Source organism: Protopterus annectens, chromosome 1.part1 (genome assembly GCF_019279795.1).
Source record: "Protopterus annectens isolate FY-2018-M chromosome 1.part1, PAN1.0, whole genome shotgun sequence".
In the NCBI taxonomy this organism is placed as follows: domain Eukaryota; kingdom Metazoa; phylum Chordata; order Ceratodontiformes; family Protopteridae; genus Protopterus; species Protopterus annectens.
The window spans coordinates 516,088,525-516,112,187 of NC_056726.1; the positions used below are offsets into that span (position 1 = coordinate 516,088,525).

General features: G+C 43.3%; 1 protein-coding gene across 6 annotated transcripts in view; it reads right to left on the reverse strand.

Annotated features, from left to right (window-relative positions):
- BCLAF1 (BCL2 associated transcription factor 1) overlaps nucleotides 1-23,663 on the reverse strand; it is a 1,196,126-nt gene that overhangs the window by 966,869 nt on the left and 205,594 nt on the right. For all 6 annotated transcript variants that reach the window (XM_044076391.1, XM_044076404.1, XM_044076411.1 and 3 more), the window contains exon 4: nucleotides 13,877-13,999. In XM_044076391.1, coding sequence (XP_043932326.1) covers nucleotides 13,877-13,980 — 104 coding nt within the window. In that variant the 5' untranslated portion in view covers nucleotides 13,981-13,999. The remainder of the gene's footprint in view (nucleotides 1-13,876; nucleotides 14,000-23,663) is intronic.

The window sequence follows — 23,663 nt, forward strand, 5'->3', positions numbered from 1 at the left end:
CCAACACCCATTTGTCCTGGGTGACTAAAAGCCAATTTTGCCTGAAAAGTGCCAACTTTCCTCCCAGAGGAGCTGCCAGACAGGAGGGATCTGGCAGCTGGAGATACAGGTCATTGGGTCTGTTTACGAAAAGGCTGACCCCTGCCCTCACCTGAAGATTGTGCAGGGGAACTCCAAGTTCTAGGCCTGAAAGAACCCTGAGCATGAGCTCTGCCCCTACCACGTCTAGATCTGCCCCTAGACTGTAAATCAGAAGAAGGATAAGCCCATCCCTTAGCAGGCCAATTTCTGCTAAACTTAGGGGGCTGCACCTGTAAAAAATCCTTAACTGTCTGCATGGACTTAGCTTTGTCTTCCATTTTCTTCAAAACTGACTCCACAGGAGAACCAAACAGAACTTCAGATTGAAGGGGAGCATCCAAAATTCGAGCTTTAACATGCTCTGACAAGTTCTGATCCTTAAGCCAGGCGTGCCTACGAATAACCGATCCAGTGGCAGCCACCCTGGAAGAAGCCTGAAGAGCATCAAAACCACACTGCAAAGAATGCTTACCCACCTAATCAGAGACATGAACTAAATCTTGCAATTCCTTACACTCTATGCCCTCTGCCAAAGCATCTACCTTAGATTTTAACTGACTTAGGAGAAAATTCTGGTACTTCAGCATATGAAACTGGCAATTCAAAGCCCTCATCGCTAGAGTGGAAGAGGTATACACTTTTTTACCCCACCTATCCAAAGCTCTAGAATCTTTATCCAGAGGAACTGGATTCTTTACAACAGAAGCCCTGACACCCTTAGGTCCCTGGCTAATAGTTTCCGGGTCAGCTCTTGGGCTCTTATACAAATATTTATGAGCCTCTGGCACTCTGTAATACCTGTCTGGCTTGACCGGGGCAGGAGGCAAAGAATCAGGATTAAGGGAAGCTTCAGAGAAAACATCCTGAACAACCTCCAAAACAGGGGGAATAGCCAAGGGCCTATGCTGTGGTAAAAACAAAAATTCCCTAAGTCTCTTTCGAGAATCTGAGAAATCCTGACCTTCCCACTTAAAATGCTCCCTCATGGAGTGCAGCGTTTCAGAAAATGAAAAATCCTCTGGAGGGGAAGCAGAAGGACTAGAATCCTCTGCATCTGAATCAGAATAAGGAGGAAAATCCTGAATGTCTTCAGCCGAAGACTCTGAGTAATCTGAGGAATGCTCCAATCCTTCCACCTCTGGCTCCACCCTAGGCCTCTTATCTGGAGGGGGCATAGAACCCCAATCAAATCCTCTGCCATTTTCAACATATGTTTTTTAGGTACAGAACCTGCAGAACTAGGGCTGACGCCAGAGGAAGACAGACCAGGCCTGACCTTGGAAGGTGCCTTAGAGACAGAAGTAGAAGGCCTAACCACCTTATGCAAAGAAGGGACTACAGAGACCTGAGAGGCCCCTCAGCCTGACCCGACTCCTGAGAGGCCACATCCTGCAAAATTAAAGGCTCCCCCTGAGATTCAGCTGAAACCTCGGCTGGATCCACTGATTCCACCGTAGTTTCTAAAGAACCGGCGTCCGTAACGGACGACTCATCCTGCTTGGACTTTAACGATTTTTCCTTACGCTTCTTAGCTGTAGCGGGCGTCGGAGGATCCGACGGCATATTGTAGTTACACCGCTTACCGAAGACAAGTCTAGCACAATCTAACCTGCGTTTAATGGTGCGCTTATTAAATCTAGCACAAAAGCGACACCCGACTATGTCGTGCTCAGGCCCCAAGCAAGGAATACAGAGAGAATGGTAATCCCTATGAGGTATCTGTTTCCCACAAGAAATACAATTATTCACTTTTTCTGACATCCGGATTTAACTGAGGCAAGAAAAGACAAAAATATTCCCCAACGGGGTACTTAGCCCAACTTGGTCTTCGGTCTGAAACTCAAAATACGAAAATTTCAGGATGCCGAACGGCACTTGCAAACGCTGCTTCTGCTTCGGACCATGCGGCAAGAAAGACTGGGGATATGGCGTCGGTCATGCGCTTTAGTACTACGGCGTACTGACGTCAGATCTGAGCGCCATGACCGACGCCAGCCTAACACTTTGGTATTCGGGCCGACCGAGGACAGCGGACTACCCACAGGTTATGACTGCAGCAATGTGAGATGAAGAACATCAATTGTTAACCTTTTCAATTTTTTCTGACATCGGCTGAGGCAAGAAAAATATTCCCCAACGGGGTACTTAGCTTTTTGAGGACTTCGGTAACTGAAAACACAGGAGCTGACAGACCGGCACTTGCGAACTGCTTCTGCTTCGGGCACCGCGGGGCAAGAAAGACTGAAGAAGATGGTGTCGGCGGATGCCTTTATACCCCAGCCGCTCTGACGTCGGGGAGTAGGCGACATCGGCCGACGCCGGACCCGGACTTTGGAATCCGGCCGACCGAAGGGCTGCCTGAGGCAGGACAACCCATATGTCAGGACTGCAGTTGCATTCTTGAAGGACATCCATCCACACCGAAAGCACTCAATAAATGGTCTTCTTGCTATTACCTGCTCTTGTTGTGTTTCAACTCGCTGGGTTTCTTCAATAGTTTGTTTTTTAGTTTTTTTTTGTTTACTTTTTTTTTTTTTTATAAATTCTGGTAGTCGGCTGTTCCGATGGCATTATATAATTAAATCTTCTGCCAAAAAAATGAAATGCAAAATCATGCCGATGCTTAATAGTGCGTTGGTTAAATATGGCACAAAACCGACAACTAGCAAAGTCGTGGTCAGGGCCCAGGCAAGGAATACAGTAAGAATGAAAATCCTTATGAGGTATTTGCTCCCCATAAGAAATACAATTAACTTTTTCTGACATTGGTCTGGAGCAAGAAAAAAGTTTCCCCAATGGGGTACTTAGCTTGAATGAAGACTTTGGATCTGAAATTCAAACTTGAAAATCTCAGGGGTCGGCCGACCGGCACTTGCGAACTGCTTTTGCTTCAGGCACTGCGCGGCAAGAAAGACTGAAAAAAATGGCGTCTGCTGCATCTTTTATACCCCTGGCGCACTGACGTCAGGGAGGAGGCGACAGCAACAGACGTCAGACCAGGACTTTGGAATTCAGGACGACTGCGGGTAGCCTTCCAACAGGATAACCCAATTGTAATGACTGCAACAGTGAAACACGATGAACATATGCAGGTATGCCTCTTTTAGGACTAAAGTCACAAGCCAAGCATTCTTGCCCAGCATGGGCAGAAGCTGCTGCAAAGTCAACATCTTGAATTTTGGTATATCCAGGAATGTGTTCAGAATAGATAGGTCCAGTATTGGTCTCCAGGCCTTGTCCTTTCTGGGTGCCAAGAACAGTCTTGAGTAAAATCCTTGTCCCTGCTCTTGCTCTGGTACTTTTTGAATGGCCCCCATGTGCATGAGGGATGAGACTTGTTTTTGCGCCTCTGCCCATTGATTTTTTTGGCAGATCTGGCCAGCCGTTTGCCTTTGGCAGGGTATGGAAATGGAACGTGTAGCCTTGTGACACTATATTTAGAACCCACTTGTCCTGGGTTATAATGTGCCAATTTTGAGAAAAAAAGTGCTAATTTTCCCCCTAAGGGTGCTGCCAGGAGATAAGTGCTTGGTGCAGGCAGGGGGAAGTCATTGGGATTGTTTCCAGTATGGTTCTGATTTGTCTTCTCCAACTTTGGAGGTAGAAGCACCTCATTGCTTTGACCTGTATGAACCTTGCGCCTGGGATCTGCCTCTAGGGCGTCTGGGTCTGCCCCTTTGAGGTCTGTCTGACACAGGAAAGGACCAATTCTTTGTAGGCCAGTGTCTACTAAACCTAGGTGGCTGTACTTGTAAAAAATCTTTGACAGTTTGCATAGATTTAGCTTTGTCCTACATTTTCTTTAACACCTCTTCTGCCTTAACACCAAACAAAGTATCACGCTGTAAAAGTGCATCGAATAATTTAACTTTGACGTGATCAGGCAGATTTTGTTCCTTTAACCAAGCATGCCTCCTAATTACAGAACCCATAACTGCGGCCCTGCAGGAGGCCTCCAGAGAATCAAAACCACATTGCAAAGTATGCTTTCCAACTTGTTCAGCTGCATGAAAAAAATCCTGCATTTCCTTGTTTTCTGCACATTCAGTGTTTAACAACATTTTCTGTTTAAGCAATGCCATGACATGTTGCTGATATTTGAGCATATGAAACTAACAGTTTAAGGCCCTTATAGCCAAGGTAGCAGATGTGTAAACCTTTTTTCCCCCATCTATCCAGTGCCCTAGAATCCCTGTCAGAGAGGGTAGGGTTTTTTGCAGCTGAAGCCTTAACTCCTTTGGGACCCTGTGAAATAGTTTCTGGGTCTGCAGCAGGGTTTTTAAAAAGGAATTTATGAGTCAGGAACTCTGTAATATCTGTCAGGCTTAACAGGAGCTGGAGGTAAGGAGACACGGGTCAGACTAGACTCCTAAAACACATCTACAATGTCCAACACAGGTGGAATGGCTAGAAGCCTGTGTTGAGGTAGTAAAAGGAAATCCCTGAGCCTCATTTTAAATTCTGAAAAATCTTTGCTCTGCCAGTGGAAATGCTCCCTCATGGTATGCAAGGTTTCCCCAAAAGAATAGTCCTCTGGAGGAGAAGCTGAAGGTATAGATTCTTCAGCATCAGAATCCACATAAGGGGGGAAGAGAATATTCCTGATCAGAAGAGGAAGCAGAAGAAATAGAAACAGTCTCTTGCCTAGGCCTCTTATCAGGAGGGGGATGGGAACCCCTGATCAAGGTAATCAAGTCTTCGGCCATTTTGAGCATCTGTTTTTTGGGCATACAGGCCTGTCCACGTGACTCTTAGTTTGTTTCTTTGCTTTAGAAGGTGCTTCAGTCTTTGCCTTTGAAGCTGAAGTCAGTTTAATGTAAAGCTGCTTTGATCTTAATACACCCTCAGAAGCCGGTGCCTGCTCAGCGGCTCCAGACCCATCTGAGGGAATAGTGTCCGAGGCTCCAATACCTTGAGTTTCCAGTGGCATAGCCAACTCCACGTGGGGGTTGGTAGCGGGCGTCAGGGGCTGCGAAAGCACCTCACTGAGAGCCGGCAAACCGGCGACTGGCTTAGGAGAAGCTTCGTCGTCGGTTTTGGATCTCGGTTGTTTATCTCTCTCCTTTTCTTTGCGTTTTTTGTGAACGCCGGTAGTCGGATGGCTACCTGACGACATTACTGGCTAATTAAATCAGCGTCCAAAATAGTTTAAAGCAAAATCATACAGATGCTTAATAGTGCGTTGGTTAAATCTAGTACAAAACTGACAACCAGAAGCGTTGTGATCAGGGCCTAGGCAAGGAATACAGTAAGAATGAAAGTCCTTATGAGGTATTTGCTTTCCACAAGAAATACAATTATTAACTTTTTCTGACATCGGTCTGGAGCAAGAAAAAAGTTTCCCCAATGGGGTACTTAGCTTTATTGAAGACTTCGGGTCTGAAACTCGAACACAAAAATCTCAGGAGTCGGCCGACTGGCACTTGCGAACTGCTTTTGCTTCGGACACCGCACGACAAGAAAGACTGAAGAAAATGGCGTTGGCTGCTACTTTTGTACCCCTGACGACCTGACGTCAGGGAAGAGGCGACAGCAGCCGACGCAGGACCCAAGACTTTGGAATTCAAGCCGACTGAGGGCAACCAGCCAGCAGGATTACCCAAATGTAATGACTACAACAGTGAAACACGGAAAACATCCAAGGAGAACTCTAAAGGAACGATATTCCTGAGTACTGCTAAGCCAAAGGCTGCTCTTCCCCTAGAGACCAGATCCAAATTGCAATGAACAATAAAAGTATGATGATTAGCTAAAATTGCAACAGCACAAATATTAACTAATGAAGATCTAGATTAAAAAAAGCTGAAGAAGTTGGCACACACCTGGTGGAATGTGCTTTCGGTGGTTTAGGTAAAGATAAAAGTACAGTTTTGTACCTACCATAAATGTAGATGTCCGATAAGTATGCATCTGCAGTCATCACATATGGGTTGTCCTGCCTCAGGCAGCCCTTCGGTCGGCCGGATTCCAAAGTCTGGGTCTGGTCTCGGCTGATGTCGCACTTTCCCCGACGTCAGAGCGTCTGGGGTATAAAAGCATCAGCCGACGCCATCTTCCTCAGTTTTTCTTGCCCCAGATGCCAGGTGCCCTCTGGAAGGCTAAATTTGGAGGAATGCAATAAAATTCCAAACATTTGCAAAGAAATATATACATGTATATACAAACAAATACACCATAATAGATTCCCCCAGCTAGCTAATAGAGGGGTAAGCACCCTAGGAATACCACAGAGGGGAAGGAGGGAGGGTAAACCTGACTGCAGATGCATATCTATCGGACAGCTACATTTATGGTAGGTACAAAACTGTACTATGTCCTTCAAGGATGCATCTGCAGTCATCACATATGGGTAGAATACCATAGCCAATCTGGGGGTGGAGGTACTAAGAAAAGGATGGTGTAGTTAAGATACCCTGCAGGACTGCCGTAGCAAAACCTGCTCTGGATCTGGAGTATAAAGGTAAACTGTAATCCTTGGCAAATGTATGCACGGAGCTCCATGTAGCGGCTTCTAAAATGTCCTTGGTAGCCACCCCTCTTAGGAAGGCTGTGGTGGTGGCTGTGGCTCTCGTGGAATGAGGTCTAATGTTAGCTGGCACAGTTTTTCCATGAAAGGAGTAACAAAAGCGAATGCAATTTCCTATCCATTTTGAAATAGTCTGTTTGGAAATTGCTTTTCTTTGTGCCCCAGCAGCATATGCTACAAACAGCTGGTCAGTCTTTCTGTAACTTTTAGTTCTGTCCAAGTAGTAGCGCAACTGTCTGTGTATGTCCAGGGTGTGCAGAAGTTTTTCCCCTTTGTTTTGTGGTTGTGGGAAGAATGTAGGCAAGTGAATAGCTTGGTTCAAAGATACCCTGGATACCACCTTTGGCATAAATGTAGGATTGGTTCTCAATGAAACTCTGTCCTGATGAAAGATAAGAAATGGCTGTACTGCCATTAGAGCTTGTAACTCAGATACTCTTCTTGCTGAGGTTATGGCCAGAAGGAAGGCAGTTTTCCAAGACAGAAACTGTAGATCTGCAGATGCTGCTGTTCAAAGGGAGGAAGTGTTAGTTTTTCCAACATGAAGTTAAGGTCCCAAGTAGGTAGAGGTGGTTTCCTTGGAGGATTGATGCTTTTGATTCCTCTTAGAAACTGTCTCAGGAGAGGATGAGAGAAGACAGGTGGGTTAACATTGTATCCTGCTGAAATTGCTGAGGCATGTATCTTAATGGAAGAGTAAGACAGGCCGTTGTGGAACAATTCTGCCAAATATTCCAGTATATGTGCCATGTTCATCACTGTCGCATCTAGGCCCTTTGTTGTGTTCCAAGTGTGAAATCTTTTCCATTTTGCTGAATATGCCTTCCTTGTGGAAGGCCGGCGAGCTTCCATAATAATATCCTTCACTCTCTGGGATAGCTTATCCTGAGGAGGAGTCATGGTATTTTCCAGGCAGTTAGCTGCAAGGTTTTCAGGTTGGAATGCAGAGTCTTGAAATTGTGCTGTGTCAGTAGAAGTGGCCATAGGGGGAGAGGCCGCGGTTTCGTCTGTGACATGCTCTTTAACAGTGGGTACCAGTGCTGTCTTGGCCAGTTTGGAGCTATCAGAATCACTCTGGGCTGCTCTGTCCTGATCTTCAGTAAGACCTAGGTCATTAATGGGAGAGGTGGAAAAGCATACACTGTTAGAGCTTTCCAGCTGAAAGAGATAGCGTCCACTTTCCATGCTTGTGGGTGGTATGTCCTTGAGCAGAATTTCTTCAGTTGATGATTGTGGGGGGAGGCGAACAGATCTATTTCCGGCCGGTGCAGCATCCATTCGTGTGCATCCATGGTATTTCTGCTTAAGCTGTCTGCCAGTATATTGTCTTTCCCTGGCACGAACTGGGACTGCAGCTGTATACTGAGTTTCAAGGAAAGTTCCCATAGATTCATTGCCAGTCTGCAAAGAGGGTAGGAATGGGTGCCCCCTTGCTTGTTTATGTACCACAACTGTGGTGTTGTCTGTCCTTATGAGTAAGTGGCCTTGGTGTAGAAAAAGTTTGAAGGCCTCGATTGCGTATATCACTGCCAGCATTTCCTTTTGGTTTATGTGCATGCGCAGCTCTCTTTGTGACCATAGCCCACATCTGCCCTCCATGTGTGCTCCCCAACCTTGGTCTGAAGCGTCCGTAGTGATGGTTTGGTTGGCTCTTGGCTTGCTGAAGGGCAACCCACTGTTCGACTGGCAGGCTTGAGCCCACCACAGAAATTCCTTTTGAAGGCATGGAATGAGTGGGATCAAAGTTTCTAAGCTGTGACTGTGCTGAGTCCATAAACTCCTTAGGTACCATTGTAATTTTTTCATATGCAGCCTTGCTTGTGGAATCAGAAGAATGCAAGATGCCATGTAACCCAGGGCCTGCAGGATTTTCCTTGCAGTTAGCTGAGTTTGTCTTGTCAGATTCTTGAAGTAATCCGGTAGTTGTTTTTGTTTTTCTTCTGTGAGAAAGGCCATTTGGGTGGTTGTGTCTAGATCCGCACCCAGAAAAGTTATTCTTTGGGATGGAACAAGTCTTGATTTGTGGATGTTGACTGTATATCCCAAGGCCTGCAGTAGGTGGATGGCATAATCCAAGTCCTTTAACAAAGTTTGCTTGCTGTCCGCTTGTATAAGGCAGTCGTCCAGATATGGGTAAATTTGAATTCCCTGAAGTCTGCAGTGTGCAATTACTGATGCCAGGCATTTCGTGAATACTCTGGGCACAGTAGATAAGCCAAAGGGCAATACTGGGAATTGATAATGCTCTGACCCTGCAAGAAATCTGAGGTGTCTTCTGCAACTTTGTCTGATAGGGACATGCAGGTATGCCTCCTTGAGGTCTAGAGTCACCAGCCAAGACCCCCTGCCCAGCATGGGAAGGAGATGCTGTAGAGTCACCATTTTGAATTTTGGCATAATGAGGTAAGTATTCAGTGCGGACAAGTCGAGAATGGGCCTCCATTGATCTTCTTTTCTTGGAACAAGGAATAATCTGGAGTAAAATCCTAGGCCTTGTTCTGAAAGAGGTACCTTTTCTATAGCTTTCATTTGTATTAAGTTGGAAATTTGTTTCAAAGCCTCTGCCCTCGGATTTGGTGGCAGGTCTGGCATGCCTTTTCTTTTTGGCAATGTGTGGAAATGGAACCTGTATCCTTTGTCTATTATTTGCAGTGTCCATGTGTCCCTTGTAATGCTGTGCCAATGTTTTGAAAATAAAGAAAGCTTTCCGCCCAAAGGTGCTTCTAATTGAGCCCTGGTCGGCGGAGTCAAAACAAAGTCATTGAGTCTGTCCTGGTGTAGTAGTTGTAGTTCCTGCACTACCTCTCTGGTTGGGAGGCTGCCATTGACGGCCTCTGTAGGAGCCTCTAGCTTGCCCTCTACCTCTGGCACGCCTATTCCTGCCTCTCTGAGATCTGTCTAAGTCCGGAAAGGACCAATTCTTAGTAGGCCAATTTCTGCTGAATCTCGGTGGTTGGACTTGCAGAAAGTCTTTGACTGTTTGCACAGATTTTGCCTTTTCTTCAAATTTCTTTAAGACCTCTTGAGCCGTGGAACCAAATAATTTTTGCTTTTCCATAGGAGCATCCAAAAGCTTAGCTTTAACATGGTCTGGCAGAGATTGTTCCTTCAGCCAGGCATGCCTACGTATGACTGCACCTATCATAGCTGACCTACATGAAGCTTCCAATGCATCATAACCACACTGCAAGAAATGGTTACTAACCTGCTGGGAGTTATGTACCAGATCCTGAAGGGATTTGCGATCAAGGGGTTCAGAAGAAGACAGTTTCTTATGCAATTCATCTAATAAATACTCTTGGTACTGTATCATATGAAATTGACAATTTAATGCCCTCATGGAAAGAGTTGCAGAAGTATACACTTTCTTACCCCATCTCTCTAACACTCTTGACTCCCTTTCAGAGGGTAGAGGATTTCTAGCAGTGGCAGCTGCAGCCCCTTTTGGGCCCTGGGAAATAGTTTCTGGATCAGCAGAGTGGGCCTTGTACAGGTGTAGATGTGAGTCCGGGACCCTGTAGTACCTATCAGGTTTGGCAGGAGCCGGAGGGAGAGAGTCAGGGGCTGTACTAGCATCAGAGTACACATCATCAATGACATTCAAAACAGGATGTATAGCTAAAAGCCTATGCTGAGGTAAATGTAAAAAGGTCCTTAATCTCTTTCTGGAATCAGAGAATTCCTGACCCTGCCATTGAAAATGCTCTCTCATAGAGTGTAATGTCTCTCCAAAGGAAAACTCTTCAGGAGGGGAGGCCGAGGGAATAGATTCTTCAGCATCAGAATCCTCGTAGGCCGAATAAGCCTCCTCCTGGTGGTCTGACAGAGTAGAGCCATCAGTGGACTCATCTGAGGAGTGGGGGTCAGAGGGCTCAACCCTGGGCCTTTTGTCTGGAGGTGGTTGAGAGCCCCTGTCCGGATGAGGTTGAGAACCTCTAATTAAGGAGATAAGATCCTCTGCTAAGCTAAGAATCTGTGAGCCAGTAGAGGGTCTCTGAGAGGTAACCTTGGGAGGCAAAGCTTTAGAAGGTTTAGCAGCTTTAGCCCTAGAGAAAGCCTTAATGGACATGGATGCAGGAGGTCTGGCTGCACCATGTGCAGGAGTAGACTTGTCTAAAGGAATGGTGTCGGAAGGTTCCTGGACACCAGTTTCAGTAGGTAATTCAATAACAGACTCGGCCAGGGCCTCCGGGGCTGAGGTAGTCGGTTGTGTGGTTTCGGTAATCGGAAGTACCAAGGACTCTGTATCAGCCGAGACCGAGACACTCGCGGTAGGCCTGACCGTGGTTTCAGCTGAAACCGCGGCCCGCGTGCGTCAGTCCTTGTCCTTCCGTTTCTTAACTAAATGCGAAGTCGGAGTCTCCGACGGCATCTTGTAAGCAAAACTAGCCCCAAAGAATTCCTCTGCAAACTCCGACCGACGTCTAAGAGTTCATCGGTTGAAGGAAGCACAGGCTGAACAGGCCGAGACGTCGTGGTCTGGGCCTAGGCAGGGGAGGCAGTAAGAGTGGAAATCCTTATGAGGTATTTGTTTCCCACAAGTTAAACAATTATTAACTTTATCTGACATCGGCTGAAGCAAGAAAGAGTCCCCAACGGGGTACTTAGCTTTTTCGAAGTCTTCGGTAGCTGAATCACAGGAGCTGGCCGACCGGCACTTGCGAACTGCTTCTGCTTCGGGCACCACACGGCAAGAAAGACTGAGGAAAATGGCGTCGGCTGATGCTTTTATACCCCAGACGCTCTGACGTCAGGGAAAGTGCAACATCAGCCGAGGCCAGACCCAGACTTTGGAATCCGGCCGACCGAAGGGCTGCCTGAGGCAGGACAACCCATATGTGATGACTGCAGATGCATCCTTGAAGGACATCGAGACTGTATTATGGCATGATCAAACTAAAGAAAAGTTCAGCCATCTACCATGGAATTTGCCAAAAATATTTCTGACATGCCCTTTACATAAAATACAGCCCGACGTCCGGCCAGTATGCAAAAGCCTACTGTTGCTTTAAGGGATGCCATACGTTACATGTATGCTCCTTGTCTAACATAGGCATAAAGGTGATGTCTGGACGTACTATCCTCAGAACTGATAGCCTCAGTAGGAACGCTAGTCCAAGAAAAACCAAGAGGTAACCAGCACATCCAGGAGGGAAATGGACCAAGGAAAAGGAGGGAGGAAGTGAATACTGCAACAGTGAAGGAAGGTAATCTACCGTTAAGGTAAGATTTTACACAACTGTACTATGTCCTTCTATTCACTAGTTGCAGTAATCATAATCCCTGGGGGAGTGCCACAGCTCAAGAAGAAACTTAGGAGGAGGAAGGACCAGCAGTACCCTCTAAGAAGCCATGAAGGATAGTCCTAGCAAAACCAGCTCTAGCTCTGGAGATTCCATCCAACTTGTAGTGCTTGGTAAAATTATGCACAGAAGTCCATGTAGCTACCTCAAGAATAGAGTTAGTATCCAAACCCTTGAAAAAAGTACAAGAAGAAGCCACAACTCTAGCAGCATGCGCTTTTACAGAAGGAGGAAGGCTCTTACCATGAAAAGAATAACAAAAATAAATAGTTTGCCTGGATACAGCCAATCCCAGACACATACGATGAAAAGAAACAAACTGATCAGATTTTCTAACAGACTTAGTCTTATCCAAACAAGATAGCAGGCAGAGATCAAACATGGTTTTTGACCTAATTACAGTACACTCATAGCCATCTAGTCTGTTACAAACCAGAATAAAAACAATGCGGCTAATGGTATGCAGAGACTGTATATATTTTGGACCCAAAAAAAAAAAGCCTTAGAACAGTTGACCATAATCTGCTGTAACAGTTTGGCAACTTGTGGCTTCTCCCAGAACTATCACAACAGTTCAAGACTCTAATTAGCAGCAGATCTTTCAGAGTAACATCAGTCATCCAATTTGAAAAACAAGTGCCTGCAAAAGGTATCCTTCATGGACATCTGTTGGGCCCTCGCCTATTTTCAAGTCTCATCCATGATTTACTATGGGATCTACTTCTGTTTAGAGACATGATATAGTCACCACAAGTGTTGGCAGAAACCTAAGTACCCTTGTCACATTCATGGAGAGCTATTCCAAGTTAATGTGGAAAAGGCCTACTTCTAACAAACTGACACTAAATTATAAAAACTATTATTATGGTGTCTGACATATTTAAAGGGTACAAAGGCTTCCGACCTATAACCATTAAATATTCAAGGGAGGTATTCCAACCTATGTCCAGGGTTGCATGGATGACATTTCTGCTGGCTCTGTGCAACGGAATCATAATGGCCATCAACTTTTTGGCTGCAAGACAGAACACTTTCCTCAAGACAATAAAAATGTTAGTACAAGTCTTGGGTTATTATCCGATAACTACACCAACATTTACTTATTCACTTTTGTTGACCAAAAAATCTCTGGCATTTCCCTATTCTTTTTAGTAAATGCCACAGAATTTTTAACATCCATCTAAGCTACAACCATGTCAGGCAGATGTAAACTCAACTTAATATCACATCCAAAAGACAGCACCTCAGGAGTACAGCACCTTCTAATGATGCAACAATGTTACTTCTGACACCCAAATCCAAGTACCTGACACTTGGTGCACTGTTGTTTACGCAACTATGACTTCACCAGCAAAAGTAAGGATTATGATCCAAATGATACAGAAAGCAAAAAAATAATAAGTGAAACGGGCAGGTTCAGCCAACACATGCTTATGCAGCAGTTATGTCACATCACAGCATGCACTGACACTGATCTGAAGATGTCTCAACTTCACATCCAAGCATTCTACTGAATGGTGGACATCAGCTAAACATCCATCAAGGATGGTTCTCAGTGTTAGTCTGGGTGATTCTAGGCCAAAGTACATTTTCCTACAGTAGCATTTGATGCCATGGTATTCACTGACAAAGGCAGCATGTGCCCCCAAATACAAGACCCTCTAAGAATCAAATGCAGAACTGAAAAAGAGGAGCCCAAAGACCTAACAACAGGGGTTCTAAGCACTACAGCAATACATTACCAAGAACTACCCCCCCGTACCTACCATGATAAATTATCAACACAAATTTCTATGTCCTCCAAATGAAAATTCAATGCAAAATTTTTAAAAAACACTTTCAACTCAACACCTCTACGCTAAAGTATAAAACACAAATTCTGAATTACTGGCAGCATGCTAACATTTGTTATGTACAGGCCTTACCATCTATGCCACAAACAGAAATCAGATTTTAGTTATCATACCTGTATCTCTTTTTTCTTGAATGGGATCTGGATCTTGACCTTGAACTGGAAAGGGACCCGGACTTTGATCGCGAAGAGTGAGATCTTGAGTTAGAGCGCACCATTTTGCAACACCTAAATCAGCTTACATAATAAAAAGGCACAAAGTCAATCAACAACCAAATAAAGAATACTCAATCATGTTAACTGCCTTGGTTTTACAACTACACACAACCAATTAAAACATTAGTAAGACAGTATTCTCACTAATTCTATGCAACTGGATGACGTGGCTTGTAGTTTCCAAATTAACCAGGAGGCCTTGGTTAAAATAATTTGAAAAAGATTTACTATGGCACAAACTTTAAACTGCTTTACTTTATACAATTTTACTTTGATAAAAGACACAAAGATTCTACGGTCAGTCCCACTTAAATGAGGACAGCCAAGTAAAAACAAGCTCCAATCAGATGTCCATTCCCATTGTCCATTCCCATTTTGTTTTTCTTCATGCTATCAGCCATCAAGCATTTCACTACGGGACTGCAGCCTTTTTGTTCCTCTACACTGTGCATTCATGCAGATGCTCTTGTGCCTACCTGGCATGCCAGGAATAAGGGCATTACTGTTATGGTCCAAATGCCAGCACTGGTTTGGGGGGGGGGGGTGCAACCCACAACACCTTTCCCTGCAACTGCATGCATGACTTGAATGTAGACCTTAAGACTACCTTATGCATTACTGTTCTTCCTCCAAGATTTGTGGAATTGGACAGTCTTGATCCATCCCTTCTCCTCCTGAGGATAAGCACATCTATCCTTCCCATGTCACCTCCAACAGACAGCCAAGCTGCTAACTGAACTCAGGTCGCAGGTACTGCCATTAAGGACTTGGGTCAACATGGTTTTGTAAAGGGGAGATCTACGTTGACAGGTTTGTTAGGTTTTTATGATCAAATTACTAAGACCCTGGATCTAGGTCACTCAAAGTAATTTTCTTAGATGTAGCCAAAGCCTTTGACACCCCTCTTCCTTACCATGCACTCTATCAATCACGCCATTCCTGATAAAGTGGATTATGTCTCATTTGACAGACAACTCCCAATGTGCAAGCATACAAGGCACAAGTTCCAACTTTCTTCCTATCCATCTTAAAGAGTTCCACAAGGAGTGGTTATTGGATCAACCTTATTTAATATTTTACTTGTCTCCATTCCTAGTTCTAAGACATGTTGGATAAACATGTATACAGATGATTGTAATATGGGGTTCAATGCACAAAATGAATTTGATATCAAACATTTCAACTGTTATATGAAACAAACTGATAGATATACATTTTATGACAAATGTAACCATGTACTTTGGAAAAGCTAAAGTTCATTTCTCTGTGAACATAGCAGAATATCCACTAAAGGAGTTAATCCAATATAAACACTTGGGAATAGCCATGGATGCTAATCTTTCCCTTGACATACATGCTCAAAGGTTAAGTAATAAAGCTGTGTCAAATGGGGTACATGTTTAAAAATATTAGCACAAGAAATAAAATGCATCTTGCATAACTACATAACACATATGTTAGGCCAATCTTAGTACAATAACATTTTTGTATAATGCAGGTCAGTTGAATTATCCTGAGAGAGTACAAAGAAAACTCACCACGAGGATTTTACTTCAGACAGATTACAGTTACAATAATAGATGCAACCACCTCAATTTATTTACTATTAATTATAGTTACATCAGTCATAAGTTAATATTTGCCTACAAAGTCTTTCATAACCCTACTTTACAAGCTACACTGGACATAACTTACAACTAAACTTAACATGGAGACAGCAGGCTAGGACATTTGATTTAGGTACTGTAAGGACACAATCATGTCACTCAAAGATTGATGATATTACAGAATAAATTTTCAGTTAATATTGACAAAGAAAGAACTTCAGATACAACTAGATTCACAGGATTGTGACAAAGTGTTTTGAACCAAAAATTTAGCAGTCAGCGTTACTAGATGGCCATACAGCTCTGAAAATACAGAAAATTTTATAGAAAATGAACTCACTGTACAGTGTCGAAGGGACTTGCAACTGTTCAGACAGGATGAACTGGCTGGTAATCTATGGGAAGACGGGGAACTACCATACCTCTCAACCGTACTGAATTCCTCGGTATCCACCAGTTTTGAGGCCAAAATAATGGGGTGTCATGAATTCCCGAGTGGCCCCTTTAATTCCCGAATTTCCCATTTTTTTTTAACTTTTTTAAGCTGAAGTCTTTGCCAATGTCATCACGCACAGGGACGTACGCGATGACATCAGCATTGTGAGGCAGACTGCCAGCCTGTTGGAATTCTGTTGAGGAATCTTGACTACATACGTTGGGTGGATTCTGAATATGTTGGCATTTCTGACATGGTTTATAATCTCTGAATCAAGAATGGTGAAATAATGCAGAGTAAGTGGAAGAAGTGGGTGGCATGGCGCACTGCAGTTTAATAGTTTTAGCAAAGAAAATAATCATAAAGGATGGCAGAACAGTAGGTAGAACTGTTACGTCTAGGCTTTGATTTCTAGCATACACATACTGTATGCCACTGTTATATGCTTCTTTGAGATTTGTGCTGTTATAGTATTCTGTAGTCCAGTTTTTTTTTTTTTTTTTTTTTTTTTTTTTACTACTTGGGGTAGGGTTATTAGTTATCACATAATGTTAGTACTTCAGATGAAGCTAACACTTATATGGCAATCCCATTAATGTTAGAGGCAGGAGCATAGCTAAGGCAGTGCGAGAGGAAGGGATGAAGTGAAGATAAGAAAGTACAACGATTTAAAATTACAGTTATATACTTACCATAACTTGGCAAATATGTTATCTGTAGTCAACATTCATCACGTTAGTGTCTTGGACCCGATATCAGATCCAAGCCGGCATACTCAGAACACAGCTTTGCTCAAGCTCCTCCCCTCCCATAATGCTCTGCTGCCCTACACTCCCTCCGATCGAGTTTGCACAAGGAAGGAAGACGGATAAAACACATAAACCACACAGAACCTCCAAATCCAACCAATCCTCCAGGCAGGGGGCTGGAGGGTGGGATTGTGATGAATGGTGACTACAGATAACACAGATGCCAAGTTACGGTAAGTACATAACTATAAATCGGATGTTATCTAGTCACCATTTCTCACATTAGGGTCAGAATCCCCAGCTACCTAAATCCTGGGAGGCCTCAAGGAAGGACATGCCAAAGAACTGTGGAGCTAAATGAAGCCCTTCCTCTGGAAATCAAATCCAACTTATAGTGGGAAACAAACATGTATGGATAAGACCACGTTGCTGCCGCACAAATGTCATCTAAGACTGACGATCTGCAAAGGCAATGGAAGTAGAAACTGCCCTTGTTGAATGAGCCCTCCCTGGTGTGACTAAGGAAATACCCTCTGAAGAATAAATAAAGGAAATACATTGCAAAATCCAACGGTAAATCGTGACTTTCGAAATAACCCTGCCTTTTCTATTAACAAAGAAGGCCACAAATAGTTGGTCTGAACACCTAAATTCTCACGTTCGATGTAAATAAAAGTGAAGTTGACGATGAACACCCAATGTGTGCAGAATATATTGCCCTTTACTGGAAAAGTTAGGGCAATGAGGATAATTTGACTCTGGAGGCGTCTGGCTTTCTGAAGTACTCTGGGGATTAAGGGTAACGGAGGAAAGGTTTACAGGAGACCTGGAGGCCAATCGTGGGAGAGTGCTTCCCTGGGGGGAATTGACGCAAAAAAGAAGGGCTCCCTGGAACCTTGGTTTTGCGGGCTTCCTCTGCCCCTCAGGTGACGTCTACCATTGAAACCTCTTCCCTGTCCTCTGGAAGAGGAATCCTCCTGAACATCCTGAAAGGGTGACTGTGCCTTCCTAAACCACATTTTCTTACTCCCCTTCTGGGTCTTGGAAAAGGACCTCTGAGGGGCAGAAAACCTGATCCTAACAGCCTTCCCATCCTGTTCAGTGCGGGTCAAACTGTCTTTCACGGTAGGGCCAAAAAGAGTGGAACCATCTAAGGGTGCGTTAACAAATGACATCATGAAGGCCTCTGCAAACCCACTCAAGTGGAGCCAGGCATGACGCCTAAAAGCGATACCCGAGCCCGCAGCCCATGAGGACCCTTCAGCAGCGTTGGAAAGGAGTCTCATGGACGAATTTGCCACAGAATGAAGGGTTGACACCTTTGGAAAAATAGACTTGAATTCCTCCTCAGACAAGGACCCAGAGAGGGATGAAGACCGTTATTTTACCAAATCCCTCTGGAGATGGGTAAAATGCACTAAGTAATTTAGAGCTCGCAGACTGAAAGCAGCCAAAGAGAACACCTGCTTTCCAAATCTGTCCATGGCCCTTGACTCACGATTGGGCGGATGGACAGAAGAACTCCGCTCTGCCAATTCCTTTTTGTTATCTAGTCACTAGTCCTCACGTTAGGGTCTAAGATCCGATATCGGATCCGAGCCAGCATACTCAGAACACAGCTTTGCTCAAGCTCCTCCCCTCCCATATCGGATCCTAGACCCTAACGTGAGGACTAGTGACTAGATAACATCAGATCAAGTAGCATTGTTTATTTAGAAAACAGTAAGAGATTTTCTGAAGATCAAGAAGTTTCTAACCATAGTCAGTGACTTTACTTACTGGTTGACTGGGGCAGAGGAAAAACTCTCAAGGCAGAATCATGAAAGCGGTTACGAAAGTCTTGATTTTTAGAACTGCCTGCTAAAATAAAGCATAAATAAAGTTTCATTTTCAAGTGTTACAGTGGTCATCAGAAAGATAATATTTCAGGGGATAGCTTAGCAAATAATTTGTCAGGCTGTTTGTGCAGAAGATTAAGGTTACGAGCTCTTAACAGCTCTGTCACTTACCATTGTGAAAAAATGGCAATGGTTTGTTACACTGTTTAATAGCAGCTTGTTAGAATGCAGACCACAGAAATCCAAATTCCTGATTTTTTCCATTACAAACAAGTCTTTTACATGTAAGATGATCCAACAGGCCGACCTTGGTTTTTCTGAATTCTTTCATGAACTTCTGGTCCCAGAGAGATGCAGTACATGTTTTTTTTTTTTCTCTGTAAATTACACTGCAAGTATGATTAGCATGACAAGTTAGGTATTCCAGTTTATTTCTGGGATTACTTTAGTAACATTTACTCACAAGCTGACAGTATTTCCCGAGTTGAGCATTCTTAAGGTATACACAATTTAACACTTGTTTTTTTTTTCTAATGTGGAATTATCTATGCTAAAAACAGTGGTATAATGGCAGAACTATGTTACATCATATGCTAAACAGCGGTGTAATGGCAGTACTGTGTTAAAGGAGTTCTCTTTGCTAAACCATATGAAATAAAAAGTGTAATGCAGTTTTGGCCCAAGATGCCTTTTTTATTATTTGACATGTTGTTGTTTATTCTGTTGAACTGAAAATTTCACAGAGTGCCAGTCTGAGCAGTTCAGCTGATAAATTGTAATTTGGCAGTTTCAGACTCAGTGAATCAAATGGCACAAATAATTCTTATTTCGGCTTTTCCCGGTTAGGGGTTGCCACAGTGGATCACCTGTCCGCTCATGACTGGCAGTGGAGCTTTACATTGTCAAGTTGCCAGCCCGGCACCTAACCTTCCACAGAAGGCGCACACACGTACGCACTCACATCTAGGGCCAATTTAGAGTGTCCAATCCACCTACAGCATGTCTTTGGGATGTGGGAGGAAACCGGAGCTCCTGGAGGAAACCCACGCGACCACAGGGAGGACATGCAGACTCCTCGCAGAAAGCACCCCAGCAGAGAATCGAACCGGAGAGCCCCCTGCTGTGAGGCGGCAACTCTAACCACTGCACCATTATGGCCGCCCTAAATGGCACAAATAATGCACATCCAAAATTCTGCTGAAGTTTATTTCTATTTACCAAATATTTGCATTTCACAAATCATTCCTTAATGTTCAGACAAGATACACATTTATATAAATGCAATTCATTTGCTTAATTCCAGAGTCCAGACTAAAGATATTGTGATTGAATGTTGAGGCACTGGATACAGTTTGCCAAATCTGACCAATCGCTACAGTACAGTTTAATATAGTTGAACCCAAGATGTTATGACCCAGAGTTTGAGTTAAATTAGTAAAGTGTATGTGTGTGTGTGTGTGTGTGGTGGGGGGGTAAGTACCCACTGGAAGTACTGGTGGCTTACATTTGGTGAGTATGGGTACAGTGAATATTTTGAAGTACATCCATATATAATATTTATATCTATGTATACATATACAGTGGATATAAAAAGTTTACACACCCATATTAAAATGCCAGGTTTTTGTGATATAAAAAAATGAGACCACAATAAATCATTTCAAAACTTTTCCAACTTTAATATGATGTATAACCTGTACAATTCAATTGAGAAACAAACAAATCTGTTAGTGGAAAAAATATAAAAAAAATATACAATAAGCTGATTGCATAAGAGTGCACACCCTTAAACTAATACTTTGTTGAAGCATCTTTTGATTTAATTACAGCAGTCAGTCTTCTTGGGTACACACCTGCCATCAATTAAAGAGACACTGATTAACCCCAAATAAAGTTCAGTTCATGTTTTTATGATTCTAAGTTGAGAGGTATGGGAACCACCTATGTCCAAGTACATCAATCAAGACATCACAGAGCGACTGCATAGCCAGAAGGACATCCTAACACTAAGTGCCAGTGTTCAGTGAACAATTAAAGGTTTTACAGATCCCAAAAACAACACTCAGTGGTGTGTAGTATAAAAGAATGTAATTCACAGTCCAAACTGATAAAGAATAATGCTGAGGATATAGACACGGTGATCTACAACCACAAATATTTGAAATGGCAGCATCTTAAATCAGAAAAAGCATGCAGACATCTGGGGGAGGGAGTATAAATTTACCAACTACAAACATCATTCAGCAAAGGGGAAAAGCATATAGGAAACAAACAAACTAACGTGGACTACCATTCTGACCCAGACTCCATTTATGGTATTAAACACACTCGTCCATTTGTTACATGTTGAAATATTTCAAAATGAACATAAAAGGTTTACAAAAACAAAATGAAGATGTGCGCGAGGTTCAGGGTATCATATTTTATGCACAAAAAAAAAGTTCACTACTTGGTACTGTTAACTACATATCTGAGGAAATAAAAGACCACAGACAGAAGTCTCTATACACAAGACTATATGTATGTCAAGAGGCATCGAATAAAACATCTAAAGACCAGAGGCTTTCAAGAGATGGACAAGATGGAGCTACCAAAATACTCTGTCACTGATTACATATAAATAAATAAATAAACAACTTCATTCCCTAGACATCAAGAACTGCCGTGGTGGTGCTGCGGTAGCGTTGTCGCCTCATAGCAAGACGTTGTCCCATTCGATTCTCAGCTAGAGCGTCTTCTGTGTGGAGGCATACGTGAATGGGGCATGCCTTCGTTGAAGGCTGTGAGTCAGGGCTGGTAACCCGTTATGTAAAAATCCACTACCAATCATTAGCAGACCAGAGTTCCGCTGTGGCAACCCCTAACCGGGAAAAGCCGAAAGACACAGACAGATTCCCTAGACATCAAGTCTGCATTCCTGAAGTAGGGTGAATTGTCTCAAAACATTTGTACCAGATCACCACAAAAACTTCAATGAGGAGGAGTACAGTGGAAATTCAGGAACTACATACATAGCGCCTAGCAAATCTTTTTACTGGCAGGGAAAATTCAAGGAAATTACGTTTAAAACCATGAAAAAATGTCACAGATGGATTATGCTAATTAACAGTGTGACTAAGATGACAACTGTAACATATGTGGCATGCTAGCTTGTTATACTGATAATTTCATTTGAGGAAGGTACCGTCGCTTTGTGGCTCTACAATACGCTTTCCAGGCTGGATAAGATAAAAATGGAATTTTTTTCTTCAGTCATGACATTTATTACTCTCAGAAAAATATACATGCAACAGACAAAAGAATCTTGCCCTTTTCTCCATGGATGCTCCAAAGGGTTTACATCATCAGACCCATCTCAATGAGAAATAGATGAATCAACTACACTTGAAGTGGGAGTGAATTTACTTTGGGTTGCCAGAAAGGCCAGAAAGAGCATTCCTGACGTTTGCTTAGATGCAAGGACCTTAGCATCCAATGCAAGATGTGCTACAGAACAAAAAAAGAGAGTCATGTACTTGCCATAACTTGGCATCTGTGCTATCCAATGTCATTCATCACAAATGGGTCTTAGATCTCAGCTGGCAACTGGTCTGTGCTATCCAGTGTCAAACACAAATGGTTCTTGGATCCCAGCCAGCAACTTGTCAAGACAGATCCAGAGCTCAATCTCCTCCCCTTTCCATAATCCCCTGCTACCTTCTAACCTTCAGACAGAGTTTGCTAAACCAATAAAAATACAGAAGAAACTGCGCAAAGATGAAAAACATTCTAAAATACCAACCACTCCAGCTTGTCAGAACCCCCAGAAGGAAGGGGGAAGAAGATGAATAATGACACTGGATAGCAGAGATGCCAAGTTATGGTAAATGGATAATTCTTTACCTGATGCTATCCAGGTGAGAGTCTCCGGCTACTATGTACCCTAGGTGGCCTCATGGAAGGATATGCCAAAGCACAGAGGAACCAAAGGTAGCTCTGTTCCTAGACACTAAATCTAATTTGTAGTGAGAAATGAACGTGTGTGGACTAGACCAAGTTGCAGCAGCACATACCTCATCAAGGAAACGTCTAGCCAAGAAGGCAGAAGCAGCAGTAACAGACCTAGTAAAGTGGGCCTTAACCAGTCTGGATAATTTCAAATGCCTACTATCATAAATGCAGGGAATACAACTAGCAAGCCGCCTAGAAATAGTCTCCTTGGAAACTGCCTGGCCCTTTCTGCTCTGAGAGAAGGCCACAAAGAGGTGAGCTGGTCTGACTTCCTAAATTCCTCAGTCCTTTTCAAATAAAAATACAACTGCCTGTGGATGTCTGAACAATACAAGATATATTCTCCCTTATTAGAGTAATTAGGGAAGAAGACCAGTAGTTGAATAGAGGTTAGCCTTTGAATCACTGGGAAGAAAGGAAGGATTTGTTCTGAGTGACACCCTATTCTTATGAAAGATCATGAATGGAGGCCTAATGCTTAGCGCTTGGAGTTCCAAAACCCTTCTGGCAGAGGTAACAGCCACTAAAAAGGCCTTCTTCCAAGCAAGGAACTTAATATCACAAGAAGCAGCCAGTTCAAAAGGTTTTTGCATCACGGACTGCAGCCATACCTCTCAACTGCTAAGAGCAAGAAATCTGGACAAAGTCATAAATAAAAGTGGGACAAAAGCCCAAAAATAGGGACAAGTTTTAAATAATTGTGCATACAAAGTTACAAAGTTGATAGAAAAACAATTTTTGCATTAGCATGAATTTTTGGAAGGGTATGAAGTCTGAAGCTCAAACGTCTGTCATTATTTTCTAACTTCAATCTTGAATGAGTTGCCACTCATTTGAAAGAAAATAAAACTGACCAAAAATATGAGGCAAAACTCTGGACATTCTGATCTGTATAGTTGAGAGGTATGACTGTAGCACCAGTGTCACATCCCATGGTGGGGTTGAACAGGAGGTCTAAGAAAAGACCCCTTTCAGAAAGGCTTTGCATAGCTCAGAAGAAAAGGTAGGCTCCACGTTCAGATGGAAATTCAGAATGGCAGCTAAATGGAGCTTAACAGTAGAAAA